General features: G+C 44.0%; 1 protein-coding gene across 1 annotated transcript; it reads left to right on the top strand.

The window, feature by feature from the left end:
* LOC123181833 (probable methyltransferase PMT7) lies at positions 1 to 5,357 on the top strand. Its single transcript, XM_044594225.1, has 7 exons — positions 1 to 288; positions 725 to 1,136; positions 1,414 to 1,703; positions 1,981 to 2,358; positions 3,168 to 3,414; positions 3,487 to 3,625; positions 4,766 to 5,357. The coding sequence occupies exons 1-7, from the start codon at positions 111 to 113 to the stop codon at positions 4,922 to 4,924; spliced, it is 1,803 nt and encodes a 600-aa protein (XP_044450160.1). The 5' UTR covers positions 1 to 110; the 3' UTR covers positions 4,925 to 5,357.
* The last annotated feature ends 9,185 nt before the right edge of the window (positions 5,358 to 14,542 follow it).

The following is a 14,542-nucleotide window of genomic DNA, read 5'->3' as shown; positions in this document are numbered from 1 at the left end:
GAAAAAGAAATAGAGGAAGGGGGAATGAACTCAGTCCCCAACTCCCCATCTCCTCCAAGCAGGAATCGTCTTGACGCTGAGGAAGGGGAAGTAAGAGTGAGAGCAGCATAATGGGGCGGTGGTGTTCGCCGGCGTCGGCGGAGCCGCGGTCGGTGCAGCTGCTCCTGCTGGGCGTCGCCCTCGTCGCCGCCTCCTTCTACGCCGGCACCCTCTTCCAGTCCTCCGCCTCCCCCGCGCTCATATTGCCCCCTTCCGTCTCCCGGTCGCCCGGTTCCCCCAATCCCCAAGGTACCTATCTACTCTCCGCTCCCGGGCCTCAGTGCACGCCTCCCCTGTCGATCCGCCGCTGGATCGCAATTATTTGTTCAGTTCTGTCCAATACCTGCCGCGGCTTTAAGCTTCCTATTCAGGTTATCTCAGATGCTCCTACGTTGTCACTAGAGGCGTAATGCTTGAGAAATTCACTCTCCGAAATTGCTGCACTTGTCTCCGACAAGATGTAAATCTACTGGGCCTTGACATAGTTTGTTTCAGTTCATACGCAAAGTTATACTGTCAGTTTGGTCTTGACAGTTTGCCCTGGTTCTAGATTTGTTTTTCTCTTTCTCTGAGTTGCAGCTTACGCCAGAAATGTGCCATATCGCGCATCTATCCTGAACTCCTAGTGTACCATGAGAACGTTTCCATGCCAAAGAGGTTAAACCTGTTTGATTTCCACTTGCAGATGCTTCAGAGTTCACGAACAAAGTTGGTGTTAGTTACCGAACGGCGTCAATCTCAGTTCCTGATTATGGACTTGATGTGTGCCCTTTGGAATACAACGAGCATATTCCCTGTCATGATGCCGCCTATATAAGAAGCTTAAGGAACCTGGATAGATCTAGACATGAGGATCTTGAAGCTAAATGCCCTCCACGAGAGGACAGCTTGTTCTGTTTGGTGCCCCCACCAAATGACTACAAGATACCGATAAGATGGCCAACAAGTCGGGACTATGTATGGCGTAGTAATGTGAACCATTCACACCTTTCTGAGGTAAAAGGAGGACAGAATTGGGTGCATGAGAATGGTAGGCTTTGGTGGTTTCCGGGTGGTGGCACTCACTTCAAGCGTGGTGCATCAGAATACATAGAGAGGTAACCTTGGATTGCTTGCCTAATTTCCTGGTGTGTAGTTTAATATTTAGGCTGTATAATGGTCTGATCCTTGTATATCTTGTATATCAATATTTGGATGTGACGCCTAGTAGCAAAATTCTGAGCATTGTCAACTTTGATCTGATATTGCTCCCCTTTAGCAAACATCCTACTTGAAGCATAAACACCAAATAATAGCAGTCTCATGTTGCTGCCCTCTTGTATCTCGTACAAAAGATCTTGCGGTGAGATAATTTCTGTAAATGGATCAATGCAGGCTAGGAAATATGACAACCAATAGTACTGGTGATCTCCGCTCCGCAGGAGTTGTTCAAGTTTTGGATGTTGGATGCGGTGTTGCCAGCTTCTCTGCTTATCTTCTTCCCCTAGATATTCATACTATGTCATTCGCACCAAAAGATGGCCATGAGAATCAAATCCAGTTTGCTTTAGAGCGTGGGATTGGTGCAATGATCTCTGTGTTGGCCACAAAGCAATTACCGTATCCTGGAAATTCATTTGAAATGGTTCATTGCTCCCGATGTCGTGTTGACTGGCATGAAAATGGTAAGATTCACATACTGTTAGTGTTTATGCTAAGCTGCTGAGCACATTTCAAAATTTAAGATGTGGCAGTGTTTTTATGTGGGATCTTGTTAGTTATATTCTGTTTTCAGTTTATTGTAACAAGCCCTTAAAAGTAAGTTGGTTCGCATAAAAATGTGTCCTCTTTCATCATTGATATTTTTGTTCTACTAAAAGTTCCTTCTGATGATGATCCTTTGTTTATGAATTCTACTTTAGAAACGCACCATTCAACCAGTAGCTCTTTCCTTTTTTGCAGATGGAATATTGCTCAAAGAGGTCGATCGTCTTTTGCGACCTAATGGATATTTTGTATATTCTGCTCCACCAGCTTATAGAAAAGATAAAGATTTCCCTATTATTTGGGAGAGGCTAATTAATATCACATCAGCAATGTGTTGGAAGCTTATTGCTAAGCATGTTCAGACTGCTATATGGATCAAACCTGAAGATGAATCTTGCCGACAGAAAAATTCTGATACGGGGATCCTGAATATCTGTGACCCCAGTGACACTTCTTCATGGCAATCTCCATTAATGAACTGTGTTCGGTTGAACACGGACCAACCAAAAATTCAGAAACTACCTTCCAGACCTGAACGCCTGTTATTTTATTCGAGGAGTTTGGAAATAATAGGTCAGTCCATTTCCATTGCCTACAAAAGAGAAAGAACGAGCTAGTTTTGGTTCTGCATGTTTGGGCCATGTTCCATTCTGGAGCTCAAAATTTTGAAGTGAAACTTATTCCTCTATGTTTAACATATGTTTGAAAATCGGAAAAAAAGCGAGTATGCTTATTGGCTGTGGTACCTGCAACTAGCTGACTGTCAGCGGCTTACTGGAGTTTTTCTGAGTGTAGGCCTGTTGTTTAAAGCTTTTTTTTTGTCCCTTCAAATATTAAGGTTTTTAAAGAGCTGACCATTTTTGGAGCACTGAACATCAACCTTTCCTTAGTGTTAGCAAGCCAATCCTAAGGGAAGGGTAACCCCAGCACTTAGACCCCGGAAGGGAATTGGGTTAAGAATTTCCCAGGTTGGGATGTGGCGGTTCACAACGACGTTAGGAAGTCCGGAGACACCGGTGGGGGCCTCGAGAAGAGTTATCTTTTCTGCCTAATGGCCTGTCAACCCTGGAAGTCATTCTTGTGGCAGAGTCCTATTTGACATTCCTTGACCTTACTATTGAAATGTTGATATTACTGCTCACATAAGGCTTTAATTGAGCAAGACAATAATTTTGAGTAATAGGAAAACAGTTTGGGTGTGGCACTTCACAAATATGACATGTTACTTCTTGAAGCACACAAATATTTCTGTAAATTGCAGATATACCATCTGTGATTTAAATTGTACTAATATTTTTTTAGGTAAATCTAGTTTGATCTTTGGCTCGATCATGTAGCACATATGTATAAGTATAAACTATTTTCTGGAATATGTTTTCTAGGAGTTACTCCAGAGAAGTTTGACAATAATAACCAGTTCTGGCGGGACCAGGTTCGCAAGTACTGGTCATTTCTTGGTGTTGAAAAGACTAGCATACGGAATATCATGGACATGAATGCTAATTATGGTGGATTTGCTATGGCACTAAGCACTGATCCTGTCTGGATTATGAATATAGTACCCTATACAACCATCAACACACTGCCTGTTATCTATGACCGGGGGTTAATTGGTTCCTACCATGACTGGTTAGTATTTCTTCTGAACATATAAACCTCTATTTCCCTTGTTATGACGAAACAAAAACCATTATGCTGCAGGTGTCAGCCATTCTCAACATATCCTAGGTCATATGATTTGCTGCATGCTTTCCACCTCTTTTCACACTATCAAGGTCATGTAGGAGGTTGCTTATTGGAAGATATCATGCTAGAAATAGATCGCATCATTCGTCCACAGGTAATATTGATATATACTCCCTCCTTTTTATATACACAACTACCTTGTATTTTGTGTCTATCTTTGACCGTTGTTTTGACCAACAAAATATGAGTTATATGCCACAAAAAGTATATAATTGGATTCATATTTGAAAAAAGTTTCAAATGGTATATTTTTTAGTACATATAGGTATATAACATATGTTTTAAGGGCCAAATCGACGGTCAAAGTTAGACTCGAAATATGTGGCCTTGATTCAAATATGTATTTACACATTGCATATCATATCTAGGTTGCCAATGTTTGTAAGAACAGTATTTTTCTTCTTCCTTCTACCAACGGTTTTAATTTTTGAAAGAGTGATTCATGTTCATTGAAAGAGTGATTCATGTTCATCTCACAATAGAGTGCCTAAGCACAGTCTTGTTGCTTTAAATATCTAATATTTTAGGTATATCTATTTGTTGTATTTTCACAGATAAATAGAATGGAAATGTCTTCTCTTGTCATTGGATCTATTTTCTTAAAGTAATCCCTCCGTTCACTATTATAAGATGTTCTAACTTTTTTCTGAATCGGATATATATAGGCGCATTTTAGTGTGTTTGTTCACTCGTTTCAATCCGTATGTAGTCAATACTGAAATATGCAAAACGTCTTATAATAGTGAACGGAGGGAGCGCATCATTTTTCTAGTGAAAACTGCTCCTTCGATGTTTGAACATGCCATCGGTCAGGTTTTTATTTAATCACTTTACTAGATTTGTTAAGGACTAATTTTCAATTTGATTTTAAATTTCCCCAAATGGTGTGGAACATGCCTTATGACGGTTTTGTGCAGGGCCGCTTAAATACTGATTGAAATATCATAAATGGTCATGTGCAAGAAATGATTTCTCCAGGGAAATACGATAGTATGTGGTCTGATCAGCCTGTTTCTCAATGTATAACAATTGGCCATGTGCAAGAAATGATTTGTACCTAATGCAGTATAAATTGCAAGCAACCTTTCTCGCCACTTAGAAATATTTTTGTGTCAGCATGAGCTTCTATGTTTCTCTTTCTCGAATACCATAGATCAAATATGATAATATAGTGATGGAAATTAAATTCATAGACAATAATCCATTCTGCATCACAATAATTTTGGACATGCAGGGTTTTATCATTATCAGAGATGAGAATACCACTCTCTCAAGAATCAGTGATCTCGCACCAAAGTTCCTATGGGATGTCACCACTCACACGTTGGAAAATGAGGAAAACAGGCCGGAGCAGGTGTTGATTTGTAGGAAGAAATTCTGGGCTATAGTTTGACTGGTGCTTGTGCCTGAAGATTTTATCTTATGTCCTATCTTACCATCCTGTATCTTGCTGACACAACATAAGGAAGATTTTCGGGTGTACAAAAAAGATTTCAAGATGTTCCTCCAGTATGCACAAGACATTTTGTCGCGGATTCTTTCCAGCTGAGGTCACCGCATCACAGAAAAAAAGCAGAGGACATGACTGGGATTTCCTTCAGGAAATCTTCAGCCTGCTTTTCAGTGCTTGTGATTTAATGCCAACTTCTTATCTCGGAATGACGAATCGGCAGGTGTAGGACAAGATAACCAATGACTGTTCTAGATTTTCATGTAATTTGCTAATTTTGTAAACTAGTTTAGTTTAGTTTTTTCCTCTTCTTCTGGAGAACCTTGGTTACGACATACAGTTATGCAGCAAATGATGAGGCATAGTTTTTTCGTTATATCTGTTGTTACTGTTGCGGATCCAGTAAGTGTGAATCAGGCACTCGTGCTTTAACACGTACTGCCCAGGCTTGGATAGTGTGGAGAGAAATGGTAAAATCTTCGATTTGGTGAAACTAAGAGCCTGTTCACAATTCCGGCAGCTCCGCGAAATCCCGGGAGCTGCGGAGCCGGGAAACAGCAGCTTCACGATTTTTAACAGTAACCCCACCCGCTCTGGGAGTGGAGTTATGGAGCGGAGGTCCTCCAAACAGGTTCTAACTTGCGGTTGGTAAGCTTGAAATCTGGAAACAAACATCACGAGTCGGTACGTCCTGAACCCATGGGCATATTTTTTGTTGTTGAAAAATGCACCCACTTTCTGAAAAATGCATTTTAAACACATTTTAAAATGTCAAAAAATTCAAAAGAAAATTCCATGCATATATGTTTGCAAATGTGTGTGCGCGGCATAAAGTTTTGTGAAAAATGAATTTTCATTTTGTCTCCGCAAAAAAGACAAATTTTGGTGCTTCTAAATAACGTTTTATGACATAGTTTTTTGTCTTTTTTGCACGGGCCATAAAAAAGTTATTTTTTCACGAAAATTTATGCACGCACATGAAACATGAAGACGTATCCGTGAAATCTTTTTCAGATTTTTTTAGCATTTAGAAATGTGTTTTTCAAAATGGGTTCGTATGTACCCGGATTCATCGATGCACTTTCCCAAAAATCAAGTCCTATACATGAGCAGGACCTTTTCAAAGAAAAATTGAATAAATGTTTTTTTAGAGAATGGATCATGTGATCCTGATATCTGAGACCCATCAAGGACTTTTGGGCGGCCTCCACGATGGAAGTCGTGGAGCAGCGAAAACAAGCGAGTAATCCGCAAAGTAGGAATATGCTTTATGAAATATAACGGCAAGGCATAGACATGTCTGTGTCTAGATGTTTGTTTTTGTAGTCGGACCCAGCGACTTCAGCAGTCGCGACTGAAAGTGCTAGTTATCGACTAGAGGGGGGGTGAATAGGCGATTTTTATGAAAGTCTTCAAAACATGAGAGTTTCGAAGACAAACAATAGAAATGAACCTATTGATATGCAGCGGAAGGTAAACTATACTAAGCAACCCATAGTCAAGTATGCAATAGAGTGAAAGCACGAAGACTAATAGCAGCTAGGTAGTAAGGATCAGGATGGAAGATGGTATGAAGCCAAACAACGATAGTAGTCACACAGTGAAGACAAATAGGTAAAGCAAATAGGCAATGACTTCATGAAGACGAACTGTAAGTAAGGAGAGGGAGAGGATAGAACCAGTCACTTGTTGAGGACACAGGATTTGTTGGACCAGTTCCAGTTGCTGTGACAACTGTACGTCTGGTTAGGGAGGCTGAGATTCAACTCAGAAGACCGCGTCTTCACCTTATTCCCCTTGAGCTAAGGACACCCAGTCCTCGCGCAATCACTCTGGTAAGTCTTCAAGGTAGACTTCCAAACCTTCACAGACTTCGTTCACCGGCGATCCACAATGACTCTTGGATGCTCAGAACGCGACGCCTAACCGGCTGGAGGATTCACAGTCCTCAAGTGTAACAAGTCTTCAGGTCACGCGGACAGAAAGACTTCAGTGATGCCTAACACTCTTTGGCTCTGGGTGTTTGGGCTTTGTCCTCGCAAGGATTTCTCTCTCTCAAAAGCTTCGGAGGTGGGTTGCTCTCAAACGACAAAAGCCGTGCACTAACTCTGAGCAGCCACCAATTTATGGTGTAGGGGGTGGGCTATTTATAGCCACTAGGCAACCCGACCTGATTTGTCCGAAATGACCCTGGGTCACTAAGGAACTGACACGTGTTCCAACTGTCAGATTTCAAACACTCGCGGCAACTTTGCTTGGGCTACAAGTAAAGTTGACTTATCCAGCTCTGGATAAGATTTGCTCTCATTGTCTTCGCTCGAAGACATAGGATTTTGGTTGAGCATCACTTCAGTCATTCTGACTTTGTTCACTAGGACCCCACTTAACAGTACGGTGGTTCCTACGACTCAACAAAGAAGAAAAGGAAACAACGAAACAACTAAGTCTTCGCGCTCCATAGTCTTCACGCAATGCCTTCTCTTGTCATAGTCTTCAATGTGAATATCTTCACGTACCACCATTGTCTTCAATGTCTTCATACATTTTTAGGGGTCATCTCCGGTAGGTAAACCAACTCAATGAGGGACTACTACCTGTGTTATCCTGCAATTCTCACAAACACATTAGTCCCTCAACCAGGTTTGTCGTCAATACTCCAAAACCAACTAGGGGTGGCACTAGATGCACTTACAATCTCCCCCTTTTTGGTGATTGATGACAAACTGGTTGAAGTTTTCAACGGGGATAAAAATATGTGAAATTGTAAAGGATTTAGGTATTGTCTTCATAAGTAGCAAAAGGCTCCCCCTGAAGATGTGCATATAAGTAATTTGCTTTTGGAATGCAAATGCACATGGCAGGTTGTACTTGTGGAGATCCTCTTCAACTTATGAAGATAATTCATCATGCCTGATTTGATATAACAAAGATAATGACATGCACAATGAAAAATAGACGTCTGCAAAAATGACTAAGTGCGGAATTTATCCTCGCACATGCGGAATTTATCATCGCATCACACAATAGCAGAAAACGTAGCAGACGACCATCAAGTTTAAGTGTTACAACTCAAAGAACCAAATGTATCAAAAGCGAGAGTTGTAAACACTAGGCAAAATATAAAACAACCGCCCATATGGACCCGCTTGAAGACTATCAACTCATATGCTTCTCCCCCTTTTGTCAGTAAGGACCAAAAAGGTTTGAAGACATAGAGCCTCTACTCGTTCCCAGAAGGAGTAGGAGAGGATGCAGGGTCAGCGTCGGGGTTTGGCGGTGCAGACGAACTTGGTGCGGTGTCGATACGTGCTGAAGTTGGAGGAGGTGAAGTAGCATCATCTTGACCATCGATCACTCTTGCATTCACCGTTGCAACGGAGGAGGAATAATCAGAGTCTTCAAGAGACGGAGTTCGACGCAAGACATCATTCCTTGGAGGAGTGGAGTCAAACTTGAATCGTTCAGTGAAGCCATCGTCTTGAAGATCTGCTTCAGCACTCAGCAATGTCAAACTCTTCCATGACCTCCGACAGGTTTCATGAGTACCAAAGGCATTCTTGGTGGCAAGATTGCCAATACGATTGACGTCCACCAAGAGGCTTTGCATCTGACGCTTCAGCCAGAAGTGATGCTTATCCTATTTCTGATGCAAGGCGACGAGAAGTTCTCGGTCATTGAGAACACGAGATCGCTTCCGAGGCCTTTGAGCAATAGTGCTTTCAGTGGCTTCAGTTTGAGCACGGTGAGGTAAGCGTGTATTTCCAGCCAAAGGATAAACACGAGTGACGGCCTGGACTCCTTCAATGGGTTGCGTGAAGCTTTGGTGATCAGCATTGTGAACACAAACAGGCTCCTTGGCAGGCTCTGGGTATATGGCTTCAACTGACATATCAACCTCTGGCAGAAAGATCAGATGGTTGCGAGCAGAGGGCTGATAGTTAACAGCTGAGTGTAGCTTGATGAGGCGCATGACCCACAGAGCGTAGAACTTCAGTCCAAAGAGATCAGAGCCTGATGCAGCCAACTGCCTGATAAAGAAGTCTTGAGCATTGAAGCTGATGCCGTTGAAGATATAAAAGACCAAAGTCTTCATTGCTCCTTCAAGTTTTGCTGCTGAAGAATGTCCTTTGACAGGCCATAGAGTTCGCCTGATGATGTGATAAATAGTGCGGGGTAGATACTCTAGGTCTTCGACAAAGAACTCCTTTGGGTAATCAGCGTCATGTGGCAGAGGCTTCATCATGCTCAGCATTTGGCTCATGTTGGGCTCTGGCTTATGGAAGATACTCTCCAAAGCATTGCGGTGAAGCTGACAACCAGGTTCATATAATTCTCCTAGAGTGGGCAGGCCGGTTAGCTCAATGATGTCAAAAGCTTTGGCTTCATGATGGACATTGCCGGTCATCCACTCAAGGACCCAAGTCTTCGGATCCCTGTTGTAGCCGCGAATGTGGAGGGTGGCATAGAATTGAAGCAGAAGTTCTTCATTCCAATGCTCCTTATCAGTCACAAAGTTTAGCAAGCCAGCATCACGGAAGCATTCAAGGGCTTTTTAAAGGCATGGCAATCCAGCAATGGCTTCACAGTCAAGACGCATATGAGGAAAGATGCGCCCTTGATCGTAAAGAACACATGAATAATAACTGCGCTTCTGATAGCTCCAGAACCGATCTAATGAAATCCTTGGCTTGGAATAGGGGTTCTTGGCGCTATCAAAGAAAGTGTTGTGCGCAATGAAGCCATTAGCATTGAAGGACCCTGGTAAAGTGGCAGTACCTGGAAACCTGGGCAGTCTTGGCTTTGGCTTCTGGACCTGTGGCCTGTGCGCGACATGATAGTCAAATTGCGGACCAGCAGCAGGAGGAGGAACCAGAATAGGCCATCTGACAGTGACCAGCTGACCATAGTTGTATGCTTGCTCAATAGTATGTGGCCTGGGAGGCGGTACATGAGCAGTGGCAGTGGCAGTGACTTCAGGCTGCAGATTGGCATCAGGTGCAGCATTGACTTCAGGTGCTATCACTTCAGGGACCTCATTGACTTCAGGCGCCACATTAGCTTCAGCCATGACAACGTCATTGGCTTCAGTGTTGGTGTTGGTGGCCGCCTCAATGTTGTTAACCTCCACTTGAGTAGCTGGAGGGTCAGACATGTTCTCCTCGAGAACAACTTGGTTGGTAGGGGGGTGTAGCAACACGTTCTTCTTCTTCTCTTGGTTCTTCTTGGTCATCGGCTGATGCAGCCGGAATATCTTCAGCCATATTGGCTTCAGTCTCGGGGTTGTTCACAGTTGGAGAGGCTTCAGGAAAGACTTGGCGTGAAACGGATTGGCGCTCTTCTCCTTCTGGAACACTTGACATAGTGACTTGTGGCCTTGGTCCTTTGCGAAGCCTGCGAAACGCCGGCGACGCTTGTGAAGATGGAGTTGGTTGGGCCACAAAGTCTTCATCTTCAATCACCAGAGTGGTGACTTGAGTTGGGGGAGTAACTGGTGTTTCTTCTTGACGGGGGGATTCTTGTGGGTGATCAGCCCATGAGTCATCCTGAGCAATTGCGTCAATGGACGACCAATGCTGATGAGTTCGTTGTTCGTAAGAACAGGCGATGATACCACGTTGTGCTCGATCTGAGGAAGGACTTCATCATCTTCAACATTGTCTTGATGACCAATGTCTTCAGCTGCGGTGGGGTCAACAGCTGGAATGTCTTCAGCCTCAGGAGCCTCTGTGGAAGCAGGCTCATGAACTATCATTCGACGTTCTTGTTGTGCAGATTCAGGACGAGCAACAGAAATTGGCTCGACTACAAGGGGCTCTGTGGGAGCAGCCCGATCTCTCTTCTTGGTCTTGCGCTTCTTGGTGGGTGGAGCATCATCAGTGGTGTTCTTGGTCTTGCGCTTTCTGGCCTTGGCTTCAGCTGCCCTTGTCTTCTGAAGCTCTGAAGCCACTGTGGGGACCTTAGGCTTCACGCCTGTCATACTGGCTGGGAAGACAATGCGAGGTTCTTCCCGCCTAGATGGTTCAGTTTGGTCCATAGATGGCTTCTTCTTCTGCTTGGCAGCCATCTTGGGGTCGATGCCAGGACGCCCAAGTGCCTTGCGCTTCTCAGCTTCATTGTAAGCTTGAACACACTTGGCAGCAAGAATCTTCATGCGCTCACGAGAACCTTTGGCTTCATCACGTTTCTTGTGAAACGCTTCCTTGAGCTCATGCAGCATGACCTTGAAGTTTTGGACGTCTGCCACGCTGAGCTTGGCCATGTGCTTCTTGAACTGAGCCTTTTCACAATCGATCTTGTGCTTCAGCTCAACAATTTTCTGGGCAAGAGCCAACTCATGAGCAATGGCGCCATGAAAGGAGACGCTTAGGCCAATGGGAAGTTGTAGATCGTCAAAGCTGAGATTGGGGGTGTCAAACCACTCATCAATGAAGTTGTTCAATACTTCCACGTCAAAGAGAGGCAAATCATTGAAGATTTCTGCCTCTTGCTTGCTCTTTATCAGCTGCTCAAGAGCGTCATCAGCAAGATCGTCGTCACTTGACAGATCAATGGCGTCATTCTCGTTCCTCAGAACAGCAGCAGGGGTCAGAACTGGACCCGTGGTGTGCATAGGCTTCTTGTTCTTCTTCTCAGACTTGGAGATGCGTGAGAGATCTTCAGACTGCACACTTGGTGCAGGAGGAGCAGTGGCCAGAGGCTTCACTCGTGAAGCTGTTGGTGCAGGGGAAGGCTTTGAAGCTTTAGGTTTCTTCAGCTTCTTTGGCTTCGATGGTGCAGGCGCTTCGTCAGAATCAGCGTCGTCTGCAGGCTCATCCACGGTTGTCCCTTGAACCATAATATGTATGATGAGACCCTCTAGGTTGTAGAAGGGCCCAACAAGATTGGGTTCAGCTTCGCGTGTGCCATCGGCACGAGGAGGGCCTGGATTGAAGTCTAATCCCCGCGACTTCTTGTTTTCTTTGGCAGAGTTCTTGGCAAACTGGAAGTCGTGCTTGAACAGATTGTCGTCACGACACCATAGCAATGAAGATGGGTTGGCATCTTCAGGCTGTGGTCCACGGACCATGCAAGGGTAGAAGCCTTGTTCAATGGCTTCAACTCTGGACCTGGGTGGAAGATTTTTGTACAAAATGTCTCCCCATGGTCGCTTGATGGCATTCTTCTCAGCATATTCCTGGGTCACGAACCTGTACTTGTACCATTGTTCTACCCAATATCTTCGAATCCATTGGATTCGGGTTTTTCGCTGATTGTAGTCCTCCTCTGGATCTGTCTTGTATAGCTCATAGAGGTCAGGAGGCAAATCTCTTGAGGTGTTCCCATGGTGCTGTCTGCCACCCTTCCTTGCAGACTTCTCTGTTGCCATGAAGTTCAGACTTAATGGCTTCAACACTGTCAAGGGCTTCCGTCTGCTGGTCAGACAGGAACTGGCTTCGGGAGAGTTGATGTGATGCTGTAAGAATTCTGCAAATGAATGCAGACTATGAGAACCAAGGTATTCTCCCACGGACATGTACCTGTGACAGCACTAGAGATGCGAGGGAAGGGGAAGAGGTCATATGCATTCTCAGAAGATTTTGAAGATAAATCAGTTTAGAAGACATTGACCTCATAGCGCGAAGACATTCACTTATATGTTGAGAGTTGGTTCCAGATTTGTACGAATCCAAGAATAAGTACAAGTGAGGAACCTAACTATGTGTGAAGCATAAGTGAATATACTAGGCATTATATGAGATGCAGACAGGATAGATCCAAATTTGTGGAGGCAGAAACCACTTTTGGTAGAAAGGATGAATCTATAGGATCAAAAAGACGGTAAAAAGAGGGTTTTAATTTACCACACAATGAACTGCTAGACGGAGTAGAAGATGAGGCCGAGCAGTTCGATCTTCCGTGCCCTAACTTGGCGACGGAGGACACCTACGGCGGCGGCGGAGAAGACGATGTCCACGGCTGGCGTGAAGACGGCGTCGGAGAGGTCGCGGCAGCTAAGCGCTTCGTCGCCGGCGTCGTCGAGAGCTAGCGGTGGCGCTAGGGTTTGTCGAGGTGGAAGAAGGATTTTGACCGCGATTGGACAGGTATTTATAGGGAAAGGGGACGGCACAGCGCAATTACGCAGGTGCCCCTGGCGGTTCACATCTGAGGGACACGTGGCAAACATGCAACACATTTAGAGTTGTCCCATGTTCCCACACCCGCCTGGATGGTCGGATGGTTGTTCCGGCTTCTCCGGGTTTCAGGCAATAAGAGTTGAACATTTAAAACAGATTTAATGTTTGTCTCTGTATCTTCTGCTGACAAGGACGCAGTGAAGACATTCGACAGTTTCAACAGAATGCATATGATTTGGATAGACAGAGTTTGAGGTAGGAAGCATAGAGAGGTTATGGTCCGATCACATTCACTTAGTTCAAAGATTCAAACGAGAAGATATAGCTATAAGTGAATGCTGTAGAGGACAGAACACCAATATATGTATATATCAGAATGCAACCAAATCAACATAGTGAAGATAATCATGAAGACAAGTTGAAATTGAAGACAAACCAAATGCGAAGACATAGCAAATGTAACGCCATGAGAAAAACACTTCAAACAGAAGAATTTGGTGGTGGCGTTACCCACCGTATAGGAAGTATTAGACCCAGACACGGCGCACAATTATCGTGGCGCTCCGAAGTTAAATTCCGCGTTAATGTATTCACACTTAGAATGTAAGTCTTCATTGATTGAAGATATACTTTACTTCGTGTGTTGCACATCTAAGTCATCATCATGCATAAGCGTTAGGATGTGTGCCTGATCACAGGACATTTGAGGATTCCAAGATATTTAGCTCACACCGTAACTTGCAAAACCTTTTCTCATCCAAGGGCTTTGTGAAGATATCTGCTAGTTGCTCTTGTTGATATGTATGATATCAATATCTTCCTTCATGAAATGATCTCTGAGAAAGTGATGACGAATTTCAATGTGCTTTGTCTTCGAGTGCTAAACTGGGTTGTTGGCAATCTTGATGGCGCTTTCGTTGTCGCAGTAGAGTGGTACTTGTTTCAGATGGATGCCATAGTCCTTGATTGTTTGCTTCATCTATAGAAGCTGAGCGCAGCAAGATCCAGCAGCAATTTATTCAGATTCAGCAGTGGAGAGTGATACACAGTTCTGCTTCTTTGAAGACCAACAGACAAGTGATCGTCCCAGAAAGTGACATGTGCCTGATGTAGACTTGCGATCCACCTTGTCACCAACCTAATCAGCATCCGAGAATCCAACTAGATCAAACTCTGAGCCCTTTGGATACCATAATCCTAATGTTGGGGTGTAAGCCAAATATCGAAGAATTCGCTTCACAGCTAAGTGATGCGATTCCTTTGGTGCCGCTTGGAATCGAGCACACATGCAAACACTAAGCATAATATCTGGCCTAGATGCACATAAGTAAAGTAAAGAACCAATCATGGAGTGGTATACCTTTTGATCGAACTCTTTACCATTGGCGTCAGGACCCAGATGACTCTTGGTTGGCATTGGCGTCGTGTAACCTTTGCAGTCTTGCAT

This window comes from Triticum aestivum, chromosome 1D (genome assembly GCF_018294505.1).
Source record: "Triticum aestivum cultivar Chinese Spring chromosome 1D, IWGSC CS RefSeq v2.1, whole genome shotgun sequence".
Lineage (NCBI taxonomy): Eukaryota > Viridiplantae > Streptophyta > Magnoliopsida > Poales > Poaceae > Triticum > Triticum aestivum.
This window is presented reverse-complemented; position numbering and strand designations above follow the sequence as displayed.

Bases quoted from the DNA above. Each gene is read 5' to 3' on its own strand.
- LOC123181833 (XM_044594225.1), top strand. From the start codon at position 111: ATGGGGCGGTGGTGTTCGCCGGCGTCGGCGGAGCCGCGGTCGGTGCAG. The intron at 289-724 runs GTACCTATCTAC...TTCCACTTGCAG, and splicing joins CGGTTCCCCCAATCCCCAAG to ATGCTTCAGAGTTCACGAAC. The intron at 2,359-3,167 runs GTCAGTCCATTT...TATGTTTTCTAG, and splicing joins GAGGAGTTTGGAAATAATAG to GAGTTACTCCAGAGAAGTTT.